The sequence below is a fragment of the Heterocephalus glaber genome, unplaced genomic scaffold (genome assembly GCF_053883595.1).
Source record: "Heterocephalus glaber isolate CG9 unplaced genomic scaffold, H.glaber_assembly_v1.0 deba00001688, whole genome shotgun sequence".
In the NCBI taxonomy this organism is placed as follows: Eukaryota; Metazoa; Chordata; class Mammalia; order Rodentia; family Bathyergidae; genus Heterocephalus; species Heterocephalus glaber.
This window is the reverse complement of record NW_028258413.1, coordinates 2,285,453-2,308,032: the sequence shown is the minus strand read 5'-3', so window position 1 is coordinate 2,308,032 and position 22,580 is coordinate 2,285,453. Positions and strand designations below refer to the sequence as shown.

General features: G+C 43.6%; 1 protein-coding gene across 1 annotated transcript in view; it reads left to right on the top strand.

Moving 5' to 3' along the window:
• The window catches only part of Enpep (glutamyl aminopeptidase), an 83,965-nt gene that overhangs the window by 19,903 nt on the left and 41,482 nt on the right, over positions 1-22,580 (top strand). The window contains exons 4-8 of the mRNA XM_004867585.4: positions 11,029-11,149; positions 13,364-13,518; positions 13,911-14,024; positions 17,398-17,532; positions 19,422-19,487. Of these exons, the coding sequence (XP_004867642.1) occupies positions 11,029-11,149; positions 13,364-13,518; positions 13,911-14,024; positions 17,398-17,532; positions 19,422-19,487 (591 nt within the window). The remainder of the gene's footprint in view (positions 1-11,028; positions 11,150-13,363; positions 13,519-13,910; positions 14,025-17,397; positions 17,533-19,421; positions 19,488-22,580) is intronic.

Sequence of the window (22,580 nt, the reverse complement as noted above, 5' to 3'; positions counted from 1 at the left end):
CCTTTCCCCTGCCCCTCCCACTACCCCTACCCCTTTGGACCTTTTTTACATTTTCAATTATTCATTCTAATCATTGGTACATTTTAGGTATACAATATAATGACATTCATCATTGGAAATTTGCACCTTTACATAGTCTCTCTTGGTTCTTATTTTTCACCCTTGCCCAGCCCTCCCTTCAACCCCTCCATTCCTCCCTATTTACAAAGATTTTGTTTCTGTTTTTCCATTTTCTCATATTAATCCCATTCCCTTCTATCCTTTCCCCTAGCCCTCCCACTTCCTTCCCCTTTGCCCCTTTTCTTCCTATTTCACATGACCTATTATACATTTAGTCCTTATTTACACTTTCAGTTTCTCACATCAGAGAAACTATTCGGTATTTATTCATGTGTGTCCTATTTATTTCACTTAAGAGTATTGCCTCAATGTGCATCCACTTAGCTATAAATGTGTCCAATTTCTCATTTTTTATGGCTGAGTAGTACTCCATTTTATTAAAAAACCACGTTTTCTTTATCCAGTCTCCAGTTGATGGGCATTTGGGCTGTTTCCAAGTTTTAGCTATTACAAACTGTGCTGCTATGAACATGGGTGCACATATATCACTGTGGTATGATTCTTTTAATTCTTTGGGGAAGATCCCCAGCAGTGGAATAGCGAGGTCAAATGGGACTTCCAGTCCTAGTTCTTTGAGGTTATCTCCATACTGATTTCCACAGTGCTTGCATCAGTCTACCCTGCCACCAGCAGTGGAGCAGGGTTCCTCTTTCCCCACAGCCCTGCCAGCATTTGTTATTGGTTGATTTCATGACAGCAGCCATTCTTTCTGGAGTGAAGTGGAATCTCAGTGTTGTTTTAATTTGCATCTCTCAAATGACCAGTGATGTTGAACATTTTTTCATGTATTTATTTGCTATTTCTACTTCTTTGTCTGAGAAATGTCTGTTCATTTCAGATGCCCATTTTCAGACTGGGTCTTTAAATTTGGGAGGTCTGATCTTTTGAAGTTCTTTATAGATTCGAGATAGTAGACCTTTGTCTGAGGAAGAGCTGGTGAAGATTTTTTCCCACATTGTGGGTTGTCTCTTCACACTGCTGGTGGTTTCTCTTGCTGTGCAGAAGCCTTTTAATAAGAAGAGATCCCACTTGTTGATTGTTTGTGCTAGTTCACGGGCAACTGAGGTTTTGTTCATAAAATCTTTTCCTACACTGATGTCTTCAAGGGTTCTACCTATCCTCTGTTCCAACTGGTTCAGAGTTTCTATTTTAATATTTAGATCTTTAATCCATTTTGATTTTAGTTTATTGCATGGTGAGAGATACAGGTCTAGTTTTAATCTTTGGCAAGTTGAAGCCCAATTTTTCCAGCACCATTTATTAAAGAGGCTATCTTTTCTCCAGTGAGGGTGTTTGGCTCCTTTATCGAAGATGAGATGGCTGAGTGTGTCTGGCATTGTTTCTGCATCTTCTAATCTGTTCCACTGGTCCTCAGGTCTGTTTCTTTGCCAGTACCATGCTGTTTTTATCACAGTAGCTTTGTAATATAGTTTCAGGTTGGGGATTGTGATGCCCCCTGCCATGTCTCTGTTACCTAGAATTGCTTTTGCTATTCTGGGTCTCTTCTTGTTCCAAATGAATTTTTGGATTGTTTTCTCAAGGTCTATGAAGTGTGCTGCTGGGATCTCCATTGGAATTGCATTAAATCTATATAGCAGTTTTGGAAGTATGGCCATTTTCACTATATTAATCCTTCCTGCCCAGGTGCAGGGGATGTCTGTCCGTTTTCTGATATCATCTTCAATCTCTCTTTTCAGAGTGCCATAGTTTTCAGAGCAGAGGTCTTTGATTTCTTTCATTAGGATGATTCCTAGGTATTTCAGTTTTTTGGATGTTATTGTGAAAGGAATTATTTGCCCTATTTCTCTCTCAGTGAGTCTGTCATTGGTGTAGAGGAAAGCTATTGATTTTTGTGTGTTGACCTTGTAACCAGCTACTTGACTGAATTTGGTTATTAAGTCTAGAAGACTTTTGGTGGAGTTCTTGGGGTCTTCTATATAGAGTATCATGTCATCTGCAAATAATGACAATTTGACTTCTTCATTTCCTATCTTTATTCCTTTTATTTCTTTCTCTTGTCTAATTGCCATGGCTAATGTTTCCAGAACTATATTGAACAAGAGTGGTGATAGTGGACATCCTTGTCTTGTTCCTGATTTTAGTGTGAAAGATTTCAGTTTTTGACCATTTAATGTGATATTGGCTGTTGGTTTTTCATAGATGGCTTCTATCAGTTTGAGGTAGAGACCATCTATTCCAATTTTTTGTAGGGTTTTAATCATAAATGCGTGTTGGATTTTGTCAAATGCTTTTTCTGCATCTATGGAGAGAATCATATAGTTTTTGTCCTTGGCTCTATTGATATAGTGTATTACATTGATTGATTTTCACATATTGAACCATCGCTGCATCCCTGGGATGAATCCCACTTGATCAGGGTGTATGATCTTCTTGATGATCTTCTGCACTCTGTTTGCCATTATCTTATTAAGGATTTTTGCATCTATGTTCATTAGTGAGATTGGCCTATAGTTCTCTTTTTTGGTTGGGTCTTTCTCTGCTTTGGAGATCCAGGTGATGCTTGCTTCCAGGAATGAATTTGGGAGTATTGCTTCCCTTTCAATTTCATTGAAGAGTTTAAACAGTAGTGGCAGCAGTTCCTCTCTAAATGTTTTGTAGAATTCAGCAGTGAAGCCATCAGGGCCGAGGATTTTCTTAGTTGATAAGTTTTTTATTACATTTTCAATTTCATTGGTTGATATTGGGTTGTTCAGAATTTTTAGGTCTTCTTCGTTCAACTTTGGTAATTCATATGTATCTAGGAATCTGTCCATTTCTTCTGTGTTGTCCATCTTATTGGCGTATAGGTTCTGGGAGTAGGTATTGATGATCCTCTGGATTTCTGCTGGGTCTGTTGTAATTTCACCCTTTTCATTCCTAATTGCATGGATTTGGGCCTTTTCTTTCCTTTTTCTGACAAGGTTGGCTAAAGGTTTGTCAATTTTGTTGATTCTTTTGAAGAACTAACTCTTGGCTTCATTGATTTATTGTATTGTTCTCTTAGTCTCCATTGCATTGATTTCTCCTCTGATCTTTATAATTTCCTCCCTTGTATGAGCTTTGGGGTTGTCCTGCTCTCCTTTTTCTAGAAGCTTGAGGTGCAGCATCAGGTTGTTTAATTGGGCTCGTTCTGTTTTCCTAATATGCGTATTCACTGCTATGAATTTCCCTCGTAAGACTGCTTTCATTGTGTCCCATAGATTCTGATATGTTGTATTGTCATTGTCATTTAATTGAAGGAACTGTCTGATTTCTTCTTTAGTTTCCTCTGTGACCCATTGGTTATTCAGAAGTGTGTTGTTCAATTTGCACGTGTTTATGAAATTTTTTGAGTTTGTTTTGCTATGGATCTCCAATTTCATTGAGCTATGTTCTGATAATATACAGGGGATAACTTCAGTTCCTTTGCACTTACTTGAACATGTTCTATGTGTGAGTATGTGGTCTATTTTGGAAAATGACCCATGTGCAGCTGAGAAGAATGTGTATTCTGATTTTGTGGGGTGGAAGACTCTGTAAACATCTGTTAAGTTCATTTGTTCAAGAGTTCGATTGAGTTCTAGTATTTCATTACTTATTTTTAGTCTAGTTGATGTATCTATTTGTGACAGTGGGGTGTTGAGGTCCTCCACTACAATTGTATTAGTGCATATATGACTTTTCATGTCTGTTAGTATTTGTTTTATATAGTTGGGTGCACTCGTGTTTGGTGCATAGATATTTATGATTGTCATCTCTTCCTCTTGGATTCTTCCCTTTACAAGGATGTAGTGTCCTTCTTCATCTCTCTTAATCAGTGTTGGTTTGAAATCTACTTGATCTGCCAAGAGGATAGCTACTCCTGCTTTTTTGGGGGTTCCTGTCACATGGAGTATTGTTTTCCACCCTTTAACTTTCAGTCTATGGGTTTCCTTTTGAATTAAGTGTGTTTCTTGTATGCAGCATATTGTTGGATTTTGCTTCTTGACCCATTCTGCCAGTCTATTTCTTTTGATTGGTGAATTGAGACCATTAACATTAATGGTTATAACTGCAATGTATTGACTTGTCATTGCCATGACTTTTTCTTTTTGTTGGGTTCTCCCCCTTTACATTTAATTTCTTGTCATGCCAGATGGGTTCATTCTGCTTTGTTTCCTGGGGTTGTGATCCTCAATGTCTGTTCCTAGGCTATTGTGTAAAATTCTTTGGAGTGCTGGTTTGGTATTCACAAAGTTCCTAAGGTACTCTTGGTCATGAAAGTATCTTATCTCTCCATCACTTTTGAAAGATGGTTTTGTAGGGTACATCAATCTGGGTTGGAGGCTGTTTTCTTTTAGGGCTTGGAATATGTCACTCCAAGCTCTTCTTGCCTTGATGGTTTGTGTTGAGAAGTCTGCTGTGATTCTAATGGGCTTTCCTTTGTATGTGATTTGTTTCTTTTCTCTGACTGCTTGGAGAACTTTGTTCTTCTGTTGTGTTTCTGGAATCTTAACAATTATATGCCTATGTGTAGATTTTTTTTTGATCAAGGCTATTTGGAGTCCTATATGCCTCACTTATGTGTATGTCAAGCTCTTTTCCCCTGCTTGGGAAGTTTTCTGCCATTATTCCTGTGAAGAGATTTTTTTATGTCGTCTCCACTCTCTCCTGTTTCTTCATTGAGCCCAATGAGTCTTATGTTATTCTTCTTTGCATCATCTAGCAGCTGCTGGATTGATTTCTCATGTTCCCTTATAATTTTGAAGCAATTTTTCTTTTCCTGGTCACTAATTGCAATCTTATCTTCTATATCTGAAATTCTGTCCTCACACTGGCTCATTCTGCTGTGTAGACTTTCAATGGAGTTTTTCATGTCCTGGAAATCTATTTGCATCTGTTTTATGGATTCCATTTGTTTCTTATGTTGGGATTCCATCATGTTCCTCAGCTCCTGTCTAGATTTATTAATCATGTTTTGCACTAGGGGCACAATTTCTCCTGTTATCTGAGAAATTATTTCTGATTTCATTTTTTCCAGATCCCCTTTTGTTGCCAGTTCAGTGGGTCCAGGTGGTTGAGTATCAGAGTGTTCCATCTCATTTCCCTTTGGGGTTGCTGTAGGTGATCTGGAAGTCTGGTTTTGAGACTTATTTATGTGTTTTCTCATTTCGACTGGGGCGGGGGGCTGTTAGTGCCTGCACGGATTACCTCCTTTGAGCTGGGAGAGGTGGGACAGGGGCCAGGAGCAGAGGTAGGGATGCTGACCCAAAAGCCCTTTCCTGTGGGCTGGGAGCAGTGGGAGGGATGGTGGCCAGGAAGCCCCTTCCTCTGGACCAGAGTGTCGGCCCCCAGGTGCAGAGGGAAGTGCAGTCCAGGTGCAGTCCGGGGGACGGAAGGTTGAAGAAGTCGCTACCCATGTGCCAGAGGCGGCCCTGGACCACAGAGGTCACTTTGCCCAGATTGTCAGGTTCCTCGCCTGCATAGGCGTCAGGCTGACAGCTGTGCACTCCCTCGCACCTTGGATTTTTCTTATTAAACATGTTACTTAAATTAAGAATTATTAATATCCCTTGAAGGAATGTGCTTAATTCAGGAAGCCATGGAAGTTTGCGAATGATTCTTATTCCTAATTTTAATTTATAAAAATATAAAATAGATAAATACAAAGTAACTTAAAATTGTGTGAGGTAAAAAGTTAGTCTTTTGAAACACTTATTATTTTAACAGTTCTAGTGCAGTAATAGTCACTAAGTGTCAAACAACTTATTTTAATGGAAAGTTAAGCTGCCAATAAATGTTTCGAGTAACCTAAGCGAGTATATTGTTTCTCCTCAACAGCAGAAGCTGCACAGCCATGGCAGAAAGAGAGAGAGGGCTGGGGATTTAGCTCAGTGGTCCCGGCGCCTGCCTTGCAAGTGTAAGGTCCCGAGTTCGATCCCCAGTACCAAAAAAAAAAAAGAAAGAAACAAAGGGAAGGAAGGAAGAAGGAGGAAAGCTAGGCCATATTCACCCAAACTCTGAGGAAAGGTTTTGCGTGACTGGTACATCACACTGAAAAGGCAAAACTTGAAAAATCAAAAACAAAACAAAACCCCTGCCGTGTCACCAGTCTTTTCTGCCGAGTATCCCTCTCCCCGAACTTTCTGCCCACTGCTAGGAGGACATTTAGAAGAACATAAACCCCTAACATTCAACGGGGGACGTCATGTTTAGCAATAGCAATTACGTGCGTTCAGCACGGATGAGCAGAATTTTGAACAATACGGACTCCCCTTCTGCCCTTGGCTACCTCAGTTTTGATTTTCTTTTTTTTTTTTTTGGTACCCGGGATCGAACTCGGGTCCTTCCGCTTGCAAGGCAGGCGGCGGAACCACTGAACTAAATACCCAGCCCCTCAGTTTTGATTTTTAACAAGCGAGACCAGTCCCTTCAGTCGATTACCTCCTAAGTCCCCGGAACACGCTCTGTGTGCGCGAGAGGTCGCCGGGTCCGAGGAAGGAACGGCCAGGGCTCTGCGCCCATCGCGGGTGAAGCCGGGGCCTCGCCGCAGCCGCCCGGTGCCTCCGAGCGCCTCAGCCCTGCCCCGGTGGCGCCGGCCTTCTGAGAGCGGCCCGCACGGGTCCTGGCTCGTTGAACGGGCGCCCCTTTGGAGCAGGTCGGGTGAGAGCCCTGCCGGAGCCGCAGTGCGAGGTCAGGCTGCTGTAAAGGGAGAGCGACCATGGACTTTATCACCTATGGAGCCTGAATAACAGGGAGAGGCGGGAATTGCGCTGGCCAAGAGCTGCGAGCGGACAAGCAACATGGGTCGCTCTGGCATCAACAGACAGGCGCTGTAGAGCTGGGCCGGGGACAGCTGAGCCGCGCCCCCGGGCCTGGCGGGCCTGGCCAGCGTCTGACCGAGCAGAGCGGCAGTCCGGGAAAGCCAGCTCCTTTCCATCCGCGGCCTTTCCAGCAGCGCTCGCTTCAGACCCAGCGCACCCTCCGGGTCGGGTCCTGAGCCGCTCACTGCCTTTCCTCCTTCCCCTCCTCTGACCCCGGGGAGTCTTTCCTCTCCTCTCCTTGAGACACGTCTGCAGGTCTCTGCCATTCTCTCTCCGACCTCACAGCAGAAATTCTGTGATTCGCTCTATTCCTGGCTTTCTGTTTGTTTACTGCTAAAAGCCTTTCAGAATAAGGGTCTTGAAAATCAAAGGGTTTTGGCTTTCAAGTTTATTGTGTGAGCATCAAGAGCCTCCTTTGGGTGTCAGAATGCAAATTTACCCTCCTTGCATTCCTCCCGCGTTCCTGATAGCTACTGGGAACAGCAGCGAGTGACATCACTCACACCTAAGGACGTGCACCAAGGGAAACCCCAGAGCTGAATAATTCATGTGTTATCTGTGATGAAACCGATGCTGCCTATGGGACACATAGAATCGGTGTGTGTCAGTCCCTTGTTCAGTCCCTGCAGCAACTCGGTGATGCTCGCGCTGCTGTTTTCTCTAACTTCAGCTAGGAATTTAGAATTCAGTCTCACCGGTAAGAGGCCGCGCGGTACAGTAAGAACCAAACTTCTCAATTCTAGTGCCACTTGTGCCTTGGTCTTTATTTTTGTCCTGCATACAGTGAGGAAGTTTGTTGTGATATCCTTTTCAAGCTCTGAAATTTCAGACAGGGGTCTGAAATCATGTGTGATCTCTGTGACCAGTTGTACGCTGGGATCCGTACCCTTTTAGGTTTGCGAAAGGCATTGTGTTGCACTGGTGTGTAGGACCTGGGGCGGAGCTGCATGACCCTCAGTGATGTTCTGCAGCAGTTTGGAACAGGGAAGGATGATGATGTACAAAGTCAGTTCCTGTCAGATGGTGCTGCCAGATTAGTTTGCTTAGAAAAGCTTTTGATTTTCAGAGCTCTTTGGATTTTGTAATTGTGGACAAGGGGTGCTGGGAACCAGACTGGAAAAAGGGCTGGCATGAAGCAACCCTCGGTAATGCAGAATGCTGTGCTCTGTTTTCATTCAGAGTATCAGAGTCATAGAACCAATGTCTAGCAAGCAAGGGACCCTGCATGGGAAGTGATTATTGCATTCCCTGACGAGTTTTAGGTAGTAAAAGACTTGTAAGAGATCGTAATAGTTGTGCTGCTGAACTTCGCTCATGGTCTTGGTTGCAGAGACATAAATAATCACTGGACATAAAGATGGTACGGGCCTCATCTAGGGCTTCGGGACAGAAAAAAGAGGAAGGAAACAATGGACAAATCCCCATTCCTCTGTACTATTTCAGAATGGCTAGCCATGCACTCTAAACATGTCTCCGTAAAGCCAGCATGTAAACTAGAAAGAGGGCCATTATTATTAAAAGCCAAGGGTAATTGCCTGCACTTTGTCCTGGACAGAAATGCTAAGCAGATGGTGGAGGAGACTTACCCACCTCTGCCGAATCCCAGAGAACGGCCAGGGGAGGTGGACAGAGCATTGTTGTGGTACTGGGGATGGAAGCCAGGGCTTCACACATGTGAGGAAAGCACCCTACCACTGAGCTACATGCCCTGCCCTTTTCATGTTTTATTTTGAGATAAAGTCTCACCAAATTGCCCAGGCTGGCCTTGAATTTGCAGTCCTGCCTCAGCCTCCCAAGTATCTTGTATTATGTGTGTCCACCACCAAGCCTGGCTGCAGATGGAGCATGTGCTGCATGTGAGGCCGAGGTCACAGGGCAGGAACAGTCTGGCAGAGGAAGCACCAAGCTGTCTGGAGAGTGAGGGATGCTTTTGTAAACCCCCAAATCCAAGCAGTTCTGCAGCTAAATGCATGCCGCACATGGCACGTGGGAGCTGACAACGTTAGCAGGTTGGTGGTTTTCAGCGTAAGGATGCGTTCCTGACCCACAGCAGATAGGACACACTCGTAGATAGGCTCTGGCTAATTAAACTGCAGAATCAATGGGCTGTGTCCATATGCTCTGTGATTACTTAGCTCAGTTAATCGAAGAGGTGGTGGTAAACTGTGGTCGATGGCCCTGCTTGGAAGGCACAGGGACCATAGGTCCCTGCAGGCTGCTCAGGCTGTCCACAGCACACTTCTGTGGGTGTGGCCTCCTCAGAAACGGAAACATAGGAACTGCTTTTATTTTGATTGAACTGACATTGCCACCAGTCTTATGTAAAGCCACCACATTTCTGCTGCTGACACCAATGTGGAGCATGAGAAATGGAGGCTACTTTTTAGATGCATACTGCTGAAAGGGAGCCCATCTACCAGCATGGGAAGTGGGAAAACCTTAGCGAGAAGAGCCTTTGAGTCTTTCTACTCCCCACTGCTTCCCCTCCACCGGGAGCCTCCCTACTGCCTGCTCTTCCACTTTCTCAACTTTTTCCAGTCCCTAAGCCTGTGCACCACAAAACCAGAGTGTGTGGACGACAGTGGAGTGAATCAAGAAGAGCTGCCCTTACTCCAGTGTGAAGGGTGGAGAACAAGTACCGCAGGCCATCGGGGGAGTTTACTGAGTGTCTGAGCCTCTCACCGACAGCGCAGCGTGGTGGCTCTGTGGGAACAGATCAATTTGGGTTTCATGTGGCCAATTGCCTTTGCCCTGTCACCAACTGGCTCCCTGGTTTCACTTAACTGCTTGGAAAATACATGTCATTGTTCCCCAAGCACACAAGAGGGCGGGAGCGGGAGATGGAGCCATCACATCTGGAAACACAGCCAAAGAAACAAACACTCAGAGCACTGAGGTGGTCGTTCAGTGAGCTGTGTTGCTCTGGAGGCGAAGATGAACACATCTGTGCACAAAGAAGGCAAGAATGTCATTAACCAGTGGAGGGAGAGTCGAGAGCCAGGCATGACAATTTCAAGGATGCTCTTTCAAAACTTTGTCCTTTATGGATCTTTCCTCTGCTGTTTATTTCTAAGAAAAGATGACTCAAGCTGTGAGCCTAAATGAAGAGCAACACTAGCAGTGCATTGCGAATAGTACAGGAAAAGTGTAGGCGTCATTTCTCTTTCTCTTTCCCTTTTTTTCTTTTAAATCTTGAGTCATCCAGTCTGGGTAGGTCAATGGTTTTGAATTTGCTAAATGAGTGCATCTTTTGCTTTCCTTAAAAGTTTTGGACCAGGGCTGGGAGTTGGCATGCATATCTCATTTAAATTTCTCGCAAACTTTAGCAGACCCTACTTGTCTGAAGGACTCTTCTTCTCCCTTCATACGCTGAGCAATGCAAACACCTGTGATATTCCTGTTACAGCCCTGCTGTCTAGGGGACCTCATCCACTCCCAGGATGCTATGTTTAAAAGGATTTCTGATACTTGTGTAAAGGTATACATGCTAGAATTGGAAGGAAAGTCTCTGTTTGGCTCAACATGTGTTATGTCATTGCAACATACAGCTTGAAAATTGCTGTCACTTTCCACGGTGCCTCCCAGAGAGGAAATTTTGGATCATTATAAGCTCTGGGAATAATTGAAATATCAGAGGAGTAATTTGCAAAAGCAGGATGGAATAGCACAAAGGAAAAATGTGTATCCCAGGGCTCTTTAGATGGGAAAAATCCCATTCATTCATTTCTTCCAAGACAACATGCAGAGAAAGACAGAGAAAGATGAGTGGGCTGGTGGGGGTAGGAATAGAAATAGGTTCATAGACACTAAGACAACATGTGTTTTAAGTAGGAAGAGTAATAACACCTCTTAGTGTCTGGAACAAAGTGCCAACCGTTGTGGCTTGCACTGTTTCTAGTCACTGAAATCACTGATTGAGTTATGGAATTTAATTCATGTTTCACATGAGTTTCAGAGATGTGATTTGTCCAAGACCGCATGGGCAGTATGAAGCAGAACCTGGATTCCAGTTAGACTTATCTGACTCCAGAATCCTCCTTCTTTCAACTATATCATGTATCATAGTTTTTTGTGCTCTATCAATGAAGAATAATTCTCATTGAATTTTTTGTGTTTTGTTTAATAGCTCACTATTTATGTCCAGCCAGAGCAAAAACACACAGCTGAATATGCTGCAAACATAACAAAAATTGTGTTTGATTACTTTGAAGAATACTTTGGTATGAATTATTCTCTTCCTAAGTTAGGTAAGAATTATTTTTTATTTTCTTATTTTTTACTATTGTCTTTCTTTTTACCTAAGTTAATTTATTCCACCCATTCTATCGCCATTAGTTAATGGTCATGCCTATAGTTTGTACCTAACCCTTTATACATAGTGAAATACCCATTCTGGATTTCTTGAGAATAATGTGAATACTCTCCCTTCCTGACAAAGGGTGGTGAGCACTGTGCCCAAAGCTGCACACCTATTCACGATAGAACCAGAAACAGCACTTAGCTCAGTGGGTTTAAAACTTCAACACTGGTCCTCATCACTTACCTGCCTTCCAGCATCAGAGCCTTGGAAATGACGGGGTAAATGAAGTGGTGAGTCCCACGTGCTTCCAGTCTTCCCATGGTTGAGTAAAACCAACTCCAGATTCCTCAGCAGTTAGCCCTCTCACAAGTATAACTTTTTCCACCGTATGGAAGGAGGAATGCTTTTTTAAAAACAAAAATATGGCTACAATCAAATGGTGTAGATATGGCATTGCCATCCATAGCAGAAATACTTTATTCATAGACTTGAGGCGCATTAGCAGAACTTTAAATGTAAGCTCCCTTGAGATGGCTGTAGGAGCAAAATGAAGGCAGTAAGGGAACCAACCAACCAACAATTGGCCTCCCTGTGCTGTTTTTGGCCTTCCTTTCATAAATTATCAGTGCAAAGTACCTGGGATGCCAAGGTCTCCTCAGGAGGGCAGCTTGGTTCTGAACAAGCTCCTAGATGCTGTATTTTCTCTTCAGTGGAAGTGGTGTCCATTTTTTATTGCTTAACAGCTACTGGAGGAGACAGAAGGAACCAGCAGCCTTTCATCAGCGTCAAAAAAATAATTAATAAAATGTCAAGCTCCTGAATTGCAGGGTCTTTCCCCCCTTATCCCACGTGCAGCCCCTGTGTGCGCTAGGGAGTGGGACTCCACTTCCCCCTCTGCTCTCCTGTTTGTCCCAACCCCCATTCGCTCTTCTTTCTTTTCTCTGTGCATTTTCAACACTTACAGAATTAGCTCTACCACAGGCCTCTTGGAAATGTGCTGGTGCTGATTAGTTATAGTGCCAAGACCCACCAGAGACATGGGATAGCAAAAATTCTTTTGTTCAAGGATTAGGTGCATGTCACACTCTGCAGCATTACAAAAAGTACTGGCCCTGGCAGGAGGGACTCCCCCACTCCTTAGGAATGTCCTTACAACAAAATGGCAAGCCCTGAAAGTATAGATAACTTGAAAAGAAGCTATTACCATGCTTTCGACCTCTACCTCAGATACATCATTTTTGTTCTTTTATAAAAAGCTTGACAAATATTTTAACCAGAAAGAAGGGCCTTTCTTACATGTCAGATGAAAAATTCAATTTATTTTCATTTCTGTGCCTCATGTGAGTTATGCATAATAATAAAGAAAGTACTTTCTGATTAGAGTTCGTTAACAGAGAAGCTGTGTTTTCTACTAATCGACAGAGCATTTTCTATTTTGGGATGGAACGTAGAGCTGCTCCACGCTGCCTCCTCCTGTGAACTACTATGTCCAGGGTTGTAGACCCCAGCGAAGAGAAAGAACAGAAAGTCTTCATAGAATCTGACTTCTTAGATCTTGGAGAGCACTGGGAAGAATATGGTCCACTCCATTTTTCTCTAGCTTCTTTAATACATCTACATGGTGGTGACTGCAAGGCGGGTCAAGTTGACCTTGAATCATAGGATTAGGGAGGAAAACAGAAGTTTATGTTCTCCCCACTCTGTGTCCTTGACGACTTCTATTTCTGTGCACTCAGAAGCAGCTGTGCATCCTTAGTCCCCATTTGAATGCTTTATTCTTTTTCCCCACTGCTCATCCCCGAAACAGGCGCTTCCCATTACCGAGGTGAAAACCATGGGAGAGAAAAGCTCCTCGCTGTGAAGTACTGTACAGACAGGAACAAATGATGCAAAATAATAGAGGCCTGGAAAGAAACAGCCCTGAGGATCCTTGTCAAAAAAATAAGGCCACATTGATGCCTAGAACGAGCAGGAAAAGCACCGTGGAAAGTTTGAGCGCATTGGGACTGAAATGTTTGCACAGATGACTGCTGCTCTCCGCTCTAAGAAATTATTTTTAGCCTCTAAAAAAACATTCACCCAAGGAGCTTAATTGGGTTTAAAAAGGCTGTGAACAAATGGAAAGAATGTCTTTCTTACTGGACTTTTTCTTTTTCCGCAGATAAAATCGCGATTCCGGATTTTGGCACGGGCGCCATGGAGAACTGGGGACTCATCACGTACCGGGAGACGAACCTGCTCTACGACCCCCAGCAGTCGGCCTCTGCCAACCAGCAGCGGGTGGCCACTGTGATCGCCCACGAACTGGTGCACCAGGTACAGGGTCTCCACCGCAGGCCGGCTTGCACAGAACTGGCTCAGGGCCAGAGGAGTCATTTGGTTACGATTTAGCACGTAAACAATAACCAGCTCAGAAAATCCTGCTGAAAACTAGTCTTCCTGCTAATCAACACTGAACCATAAAGAAGCTTTCAAATCCATTGTTTTACCATTAGTCAATCCATAAGCAGCCTTTCTATAACTTTAATATTCCCAGTAGAACCTAAACAAAGACAGTAAACCAAGAAGCATCTAATATTCAAAAATCAGGATAAATAAAGCAAGAAATAAGTGTCAGGTGCAGTGCCTGCCACTTCCGTGACACAGTGACAGAACTCTCTATCATGAGAATAAGAATTTAACTATCTCTGTGCTGCTTCTGATTTCAGTGGTTTGGAAATATCGTGACCATGGACTGGTGGGATGACTTGTGGCTGAATGAGGGTTTTGCCTCCTTCTTTGAGTTCCTGGGAGTAAACCACGCAGAAAAAGACTGGCAAATGGTGAGCCCAGACGCGTGAGCTCCGGGTGTCTGCATCCCTCATGCAGAGCAGACTGAGAGCTTGGGGCTCTGATGGGCCAAGAGTTGGGCCAGGGGTGGTGGGGACTGGGAAGGACCCTGAGGGCAAGGAGGAGCCAGCCTTGCTGAGAGCTGAGCCAGGCCCTGAGGAGCAGCTGGCCCCGAAGCCCGGGGAAATCTTAGGTGGTGTCACTCAGACCAAAGGTCGAGGCAGGACCAAGGCATCAAACGCAGAAAATGCCAACCTGTGTCCAGGAAAATATCCAGCAGCTGACTCTGAAGAAGTCATGTTCATTTTGTAAACTGCTCTCCCTAGACGGCTGCTAAATCGGTGCGGTGAAGAAATAAAAGTCAAACTCAGTGCACAGGCTCAAACCCTGGACACATTTCTCAGGTGCAGAGATGTCAGTTCTCTGTTCCCTGTCCCGTAAGGGTAAGCGCTGCCCTGGGCATCAGCATACTGTGTCCCTAAGTGGCCGGGAACAGAAATTTCTCTGCACCCTGTAGATTTTTTTAGAAAAGCTACGTGTGTGTTGTATGTATAGTTAGAGCATGTGAGTATTCTTATCTGATTGCATGTAGGAATGTGTGTGTGTGTGTGTGTGTGCACGCATATACAGACACAAATGTGTGGATGTGATGTGGAATACTGACCTCTACTGGCAGAAATAAAAATAAGATGCCGGAAGCCTTTGCCGCTCTAGCTCTAACCTTTCAAAGTGGGAGAGTGATTTGCAACAGTTGCTTCTTTCAAAGTGTAGCCGCACCAGGGCTTTTCAAGGATGGGCTCTGCTGCTGACATTTGGAGAAAGACAGTTCTTTGTGTGCGAACTGTCCTGGGAATGAAAGATGCTGAGGGCATGCCTGGGCTTTGTCACCTTCTGCTTCAGTTGGTATCAAGCAAGTGTCCCATGCGCTTCCTCATGGCCCGGGGGACAGAAGTGTCCCTGGCTGAGAGCCCTCATCTACATGAAAACCGCTGATGGCACTGTTATCAGGAGTCACCGCATACATGGAGAATTATTTTACCTTCTGATTTGCCTCTTGGAGTAGCCCGATGCCCTTTTTTTTTTTTTTTTTTTTTTTTTTTTGCTTAAATTCTTTTATTGGTACATTTTAGGTATACAATACATTTACATTTATCATTGGGTGCTTGTACCTGTACATGATGCATCTTGGTTCTTATTTTCTCCCCATTACCTGTGCGCCCTTCACCCCTCCACCCTTCCTATTTACATAGACTTTGTTTCCATTTTTCTCTTTTCTCATCATTTTTCCTTTCCCTTCTTTCCTTTCCCCATCCCCTCCCACTTCCCCTACCCCTTTGGATCTTTTCTTCCTATTTCCAATTATCAATTATTCATTTTAATCCTTATTTACACTTTCAGTTTCTCACACTAGAGAAACTATTCGGTATTTATATGTTTGTGTGTCCTATTTATTTCACTTACGAGTACGACCTCAATGTGCCGATGCCCTTCTTATATCTAAATGCTACAATAAATTATGACATTTTAACATCACCCAATGTTAAAATTTCTAGGTTTACAAAGCACTGAGTGGATTCCAGAAGAATTTGGTATGCAGGTCTTGAGATTTCAATGAAACTTAATCACATGGTACAATCATACGCACCATTCATTCATTCTTCATTCAGTGAGTGCTAAAGGGACCCAAAATGGATAAAATGTTGGTTTAGCCTTTAAGAAGTTATGGATGAAGAGATCAGATAAATACAGTATTTTATAAGACAGCTTGATAAATACTGCTATAATGGAACTTCCTTTCATCAGTGAAAAATCTGAGGGCCAGGACTGTAATGAAACTGACAGTTACTAAACAGACAAATGGTGTCAAAGGTGAGTGCAGTCAGATTTCCTGGTGCCAACAACAGGATTCTTTCTACTTACCTAGCCCTCTTATGTGTATGAAAAATCAAAACCCAGATCCAAATTGCCTCGATTGGCAGCTATCACTTAGCAACAGAACCTTGCCTGCTATAAATGGAAACCACAGAATTGGAACATGTAGAGTAATATAGCATGCTTCTCTTTTGGAAGTGTTAATTAGATGGGATCAATAAAGTTTTTGAGTTTTTAAATTAGTAATGGTTTAACAGATTGGAATCTTGTTGCTTAAGAATTCCCATAATAGCAGCTGATGTGCTGGATTTTCACTCTGTACCAGGTGCTAGGCCAGGTACGTAGTACGAGTCATAGCTTTGCCTGTGTGGAAGTCCAGAGTGTAGATGCCATTGTTGCCCTTATTTTAATGAAAGAGGGCGCTTGCTTAAATACCAAGAGAATGGAAAGACCGAGCCTTGAACCCAGGTCTGACTGTCCTGCTAGACCTCTCGGCCACCCTGTTTTGCTGGGAAAAGCCAGGACTGAAATGACAGTTGATTATTGGAACTAAAGATAAACTCTGTTTTCTTTGATTAATTACAAGTCACCCAAATTCCATTGGCAAGATGACATGAAGTAAAAGCCGAACATCAGCTCTGGCAAACTGACACGTTGCCGCACTTATTTCTCAGAACCAATGTGGGAACTGATGTTACTGCACAGCTATGGAAACGGCCTGGGAACGTGGGCACATGTCCACAGTCAGGCGAAAGTGGCTGAAACAGAATCCACAGTGCCCGCATTTTCTTGGCCTGTCATGTGGGAGAATTCAAGGGAGTTATATACAGAAGAAGGGAACGAAATCAGTAAAGAGCAATATTAGGGTTGACCTCTAAAATGTCCCCCAGAGTTGCATGTGTCTGGGAGGAGCCTGGGTCATGGGGCCACTCATCTGTGGGTCCATCCATTGACGAGTTCACAGCTGAATGTGGAGTGCAGCCTGGTTGGAGGTGGTGCCTAGGGTGTGACCTGGAAGGTCGTGTCCCTGGCCCTTCTCTTCCCTCTCTGCTCCCTGGCTGCCCTGGGATGAGCAGCTGTCCTCTCCAGGCCCCTCCACTGTGCGTTTCTGCCTTGGAGCCAGCTTACCATGGAGTGAACCCACTGGGAACTGTGAGCCGAAAAAAACCGCTCCCCCTTAAAGCTGAGGGCGTTGAGTATTGTGTTCCAAAGAGGCTAATACCAGCAATCAACACAAAATATAATTCGTTTGTTTTTTTGTGGTTTTTTTTGGTACCGGGGATCGAACTCGAGTCCTTGCACTTGTGCAGCAGGTGGCGAAACCACTGAGCTAAATCCCTGGCAAAAGATAATTAGTTTGAAGGCCTAATATTTGTTTTAAATAATTTGAGTCTTTTAAATTTATCCTCTCCATTCATATCGTATGTGGCATCATAAAACACAAACAAGTGTTAAGCAAATGCTGTATTTCTTTGGCTCATTCTGTTGTTGCAGCTGGACCAGGTGTTACTTGAAGATGTATTACCTGTACAAGAAGACGACTCTTTACTGTCTTCTCATCCAATTGTTGTCTCCGTGGCGACCCCTGCTGAAATCACATCTGTTTTTGATGGAATATCCTACAGCAAGGTGGGGAAAATACAGCATTGTTTTGAACATCTTTTTATTTATGACTTTTCTTCTAGTAGATGCTTACATATGGTGAGAATGGTTCCAGTGAGCTCTGAAGAGTAGTCAGAACGTATTCTCAGCGATGGGTATTTAACAGCTTGTGCTTTTCAGAAGAACTGAGTAGTGCTGATCATTGCCACATGATTTTGAATCCAATTTTTAAAATTTTCTCTTTTCACCTTTGCTTATAACTGTTTTCATTTTGATAAGTCAACATCTAGGCTTTAGGCAACAAGTTAAAAATTTTTTCCTTAATGACAATATATCTTACTTTTCTGTATGGCCAGAAAGGAATATCATATATGTGGGCACCTTTTGTAGTAGAATCTTTTATTTCTCTCAATAAACATTTAAATCCAACTCAGTTGAAGGAAACATTTTTTTTGATTTTTACATGAGATCTAAGGATGGCTTTGTTCACATATTATAAATGTGGCATTTTTACCCATTCAAATTTTGTGAAATGTTGCTGAAAATATATATCTGAAAGTTTTATGTTACCCATTCTCTCTCATAACACCTCATCCAGATTTATTCTTTACCTATATGTAAAATAATTTTAAATTTTATTTTAATAATTTTCTACCCATTTCTCATAGATTCCCCACTCCATTAAGTGATTCAAAGGCTGCTGTAAATTAATCCATTTTGTTATCTGGAGTGATGCCTAAAAATATTACTATTTGTTTATATTATAATTATTAAAATGAATACTGAAACCAGCTTGGATGAAAAAACTACACAGTAGTATTTGGAATTTATGGCATCATATTTTGGGGCTCTCCATATATTGTTTTCATGGCATCTTTCCAGGGTTGTCTTCTTCATTTTTTCACATTATCAATGATTCTCTTTGTTTTTGTGTTAAAATGAAAATATCCAGTCTACTTATAGCCACTTGTAATAACTCACACAGAAGAAGTTAGAACCGATTTTTCCCCAAGTCCTAGATACTCCATGGGCTAAGATATTAGATCATAAATAAATAGGGCTGGGGGTTTAGCTCAGTGGTTCTGCTACCTGCCTTAAACACAAGGTCCTTTGATCCCCAGTACCAAGAAAAAAAAAAAGAGAGAGAGAGAATGGAAGATCATAAATAAATAAATGCTTCAAATCCCCTAGCCTTCTTAGTAGGTAGAAAAATAGTTTAAAATGTTGGATAAATTACAAAATAATTACTAAGTTAAGTGGGGAGAACATGTTTTTCTGATGTTACTTGGAAATTGATTTAAAACCTTACAAATAGTGCATCTTGTTATTGATTTTATAACACATGAAAGGAAAGTAGGAAGCAGAGGTATGCATCAGATTCTTCACATGAAAGAAAACCAAATGAGATAAAGTGTGATTGAAGAGAAAGTTTATAATGCCTAAATGACATAACTATTCATATGAAACAGATAATTCTTCAACTCTCTACTTATATTTTTGCTAAATATAATTATTTTCCAGTTTTGAGATATATTTAATAAATTGCCATCATTTTACCCTGAAACAATGTTTTTTCATCAAAACCTCTTTTTTAACTAGTCCTCTCTTTAGCATTGCTCCATCTGCTGGTTCCTGTGAGGAAGTGCAGGTGTTATTGGCCCTCAAAGCCTCTGAAATGACAATTTTGCCAACCTCTCTTTGCCTTTTATTTTAGAAGCATAGATTTACAAAGAGTGTACCAAGTGATATTTTTATCCTAAAGTCATAGAACTATAACCATGCAGTTTAACAGAATCATGTCCAAGAAATATACTTTCACAAAATGATCATGCAATAAAGGTCACGGTAGCGACGACTGATATTTGTTCCTTTTCATAACCTCGATCAGCTTGGTTTGCGATTTTTCTCTGCCACAGGGAGCTTCCATTCTGAGAATGCTGGAAGACTGGATGACTCCGGAGAAGTTTCAGAGAGGATGTCAGGTGTGATTTATGACTTTTAGCGATACTGAAAGTAAACTGCCCTGACAGGTGCTGGTGAATGCTGAGGATTCTTATGGTTAGTTCCCTTTTACCTTCCCTAAATGGGCCTGATAACATAGCAGAAGATAAAAAGCAGTTTCACCCCTGACGTCTCGTGGGGAGGTTTAAATGGATTAGTAGCTGCGATGCCTGTCACGTGTGCATTTGCTCCAGCTCCGTAACAAACTAACACAGACCAGCTTGGGCAGTAGAACCTCCTCTCCCACGGCTCTGAAGGCAGAGCAGCCCAGGATCAGGGTTCCCACGGGGTTCCCTTCCTGGCCACCCCTCTGGCTACCACCCACCTTCCTCCTGAGTCCACCCTAGTCTTCTCATTTGGCCTCACCAATGCTACCCCATCTGGACCAGAATACTTCCCAAAGCCCCATCTAAGAACACAGTTGACTCCAGAGCAGTTCGATGTCAAATTTCAATATCTCTGAATGGCTATTCCCTTACAGTGAGTACAAACTTCTTCCTTCTTGGTGGACTGGAAAATGACTATATTCCTTTTACAATGGAGTCACTGAATAAAGGGCCCACTGCTTTGAGGAAAGAGAAATAAAGGCAGTTTTTCTAACACTTTCCCCACATCCCATTTAAGCATATTGCTCTGGTGGGTATTTTAGGTTCATTTTCATTTTTCTAGCAGACCCTCAGCCAACAGTCCCAGAGCTGCTGCCTTATAAACTGTGACACTCGAGTCTTCAGTGTGAAGTCTCCTGGCAGCAGCTTGGTCCTGCGGCAGCCCAGGACTGGACCTACTCCGAATCCTGGTGTCCTGTCTTTGTTCTCCCTACTCTGATAGCCAGATGTTAGGGGCATCCACCCCGTAACGCAGCACCCTGTGAGCACACCAGGACTTCTTTGGCACGCGATTCCCCAGGACAGGGCCGCCAGCCCCATTACTGCTGTCTTAGTGGCACCAGCTCTTCCTATGATTCCCCAAAGGAAATGCTTCCACTCGGACCAATACTAAAATTTCTTGGTGACTACTAAGGTAACGAGTAGGACTGAGGTTTAAGAACAACGCGAGGAATGTGCCATTTGTAACTTTCCCATCAGCTTCAAACTCAGATGTCCTGCCATCTTCTCCCTGGGAGGCTCTGCATATCTTTGTGTCTGCTCCAGCACCTGGCACAAGGCATCACACACAGTAGTAGGTGGATCAGAAGATGTTTGTTAAATGAATGAGTGAATAGTCTATGCCAGTGAGAACACAGTTAATAAAGAGAAAGGTTCGTTTTCAAAAATTAAGTTGAAATTCCACTGGCATAGTTTTCATTCCTAATTAAATTGTCATTGATAATAAAATAACACATCTTTGGTATCTTCAGAACTGACCTCAGATGAAATGATCTTTCATTTTCCTCTTTTAGGGAAGCGCCAGAAGAGTCCTTAAAAGTGACTAGATAGAGCGAGAGACATAGCTTACAGACAGAGGGCTTGCCTGGCACGCGTGAGGGCTCGGGCTCCACCCCGGGCCTGCCGAAGGGAAGAGGGAGCAGGAGGTCTCATGGTCCACTGCTGCGCTCAACACTCCTTCAGTCTAGCATCCGTGTTAAGTCGATTTTAAATCTTGTCTAAAACTGATTCTTCTCAAGTTGAAACTTTCTCTACCCTGTGAGCACAGGTAGTGCTGCCCTGAACTCTGGTAAACAGGTGGTGTTTTCCTGTGCTGGTGTAGCGCCGTGGAACGGGTTTGCAACCGACCCCCCCCCAGCGCTCTTTTCTTCCATCTTCCAATACCAGCTAAAACCGGAAACAGCCCGCGATCAGTGCGGCCGCCCTCAGGAAGAGCGGCCTCTGGGCTGCCGCTTCCCAGGTCGGAGCTGGGGGGCACCCTGTGCTCCGCCCCGATCCCGTTTCCCGTTTCCCCTGCCAGCTCTCCCTTTTGGCCAGTGTGTTCCTCCCGAGGAGCCCGCTGGAGGCCGAATCTGGGCCCGGCCAGGTGTCTGCTCCTTCTCCTCCATCCGCGTCCCCCAAATCCCACTTGCAGACGGCAGAGTAGCGCAGAGTCGGAGAAAGCAAAGCAAAACCGTCTGCTGCAGGATCCGCGTGCAGCAAGGGCAGCCTGTAAGCGGGCATCGGGACAGCGTGGTTACCGTCGCCAGACGGCAGCCGGGAAACGCGCCTGTCTTGCTCCTTCCTCCGAGACAGACCGCGGCGTTGCTGCTGACCGGACGGGCTGAGCCAGAAAGCGCCCTGGCTCTTTCTGGGCCGCAGGCGGGCGAGGCCCTCTGGTGCCTCGTGATGGTTCCAGTGAAGTAAATTTCTTAATGTAGGATACTCAGGAGCACTAATTAGACAAAATAAAATCAGTGCCTTTTGCTGCAGTGTTTATATAAATTTCCATTGGGCCTGTAGTTCAGGAGAAGCAGTAAAATGCAATTTTTAAAATTTAGTAAATTGCAATTTAAAACACAGCCGTGATGAAAACCGTGCACATTGGTCCAGGGTCCAGGGTTCTCCTCATAGCGGTCCGGGGCCCATCTCTTCCCCTCTGCGGGCGCCAGGCCGGGCGCCTCCCGCGCCTCCGAGACGGGGCTTTGTAGTAAATCCTATTAATATCCATTCTGGTCGCTTAGATGGCAAACTCTGTGAGTAACACATACGTGTTATAAATCAGTTTTAAAAGGTGTATTCAATATAAGTTTACCACACAGATAAGGTTATAATTTTAGAAGACTAAGCATCCGATTCTTTAATTAAAGTACCGCGCTTCTTGAAATCCCGGGAGCAGCCGCGGACAATGGTAGGTTAGCCGCCTCTGCTGCCCTCTGGTGGTAATGTTGAGAAGTGCAGCGGCCGAACCCCTCCGGGCTCGGAGTTCTGAGAATTCTGTTTTCTCCCCCGTGCATGCAATGGAGAAGAATTTAAACCCTACCGTGACTTCGGTACGGCACCTAGTGAAAGTTATGGCGAGTTAGATAGAAAATGATGCGTGTAAGGTTTAACAACTGGGGACATTTACGAAGGAGTTGGGGCTGTGGCAGGACTCCTGCCCAAGGAGCCCAGCTCGGCACTCATGCAAAAATCCCCAATGTAAGAAGA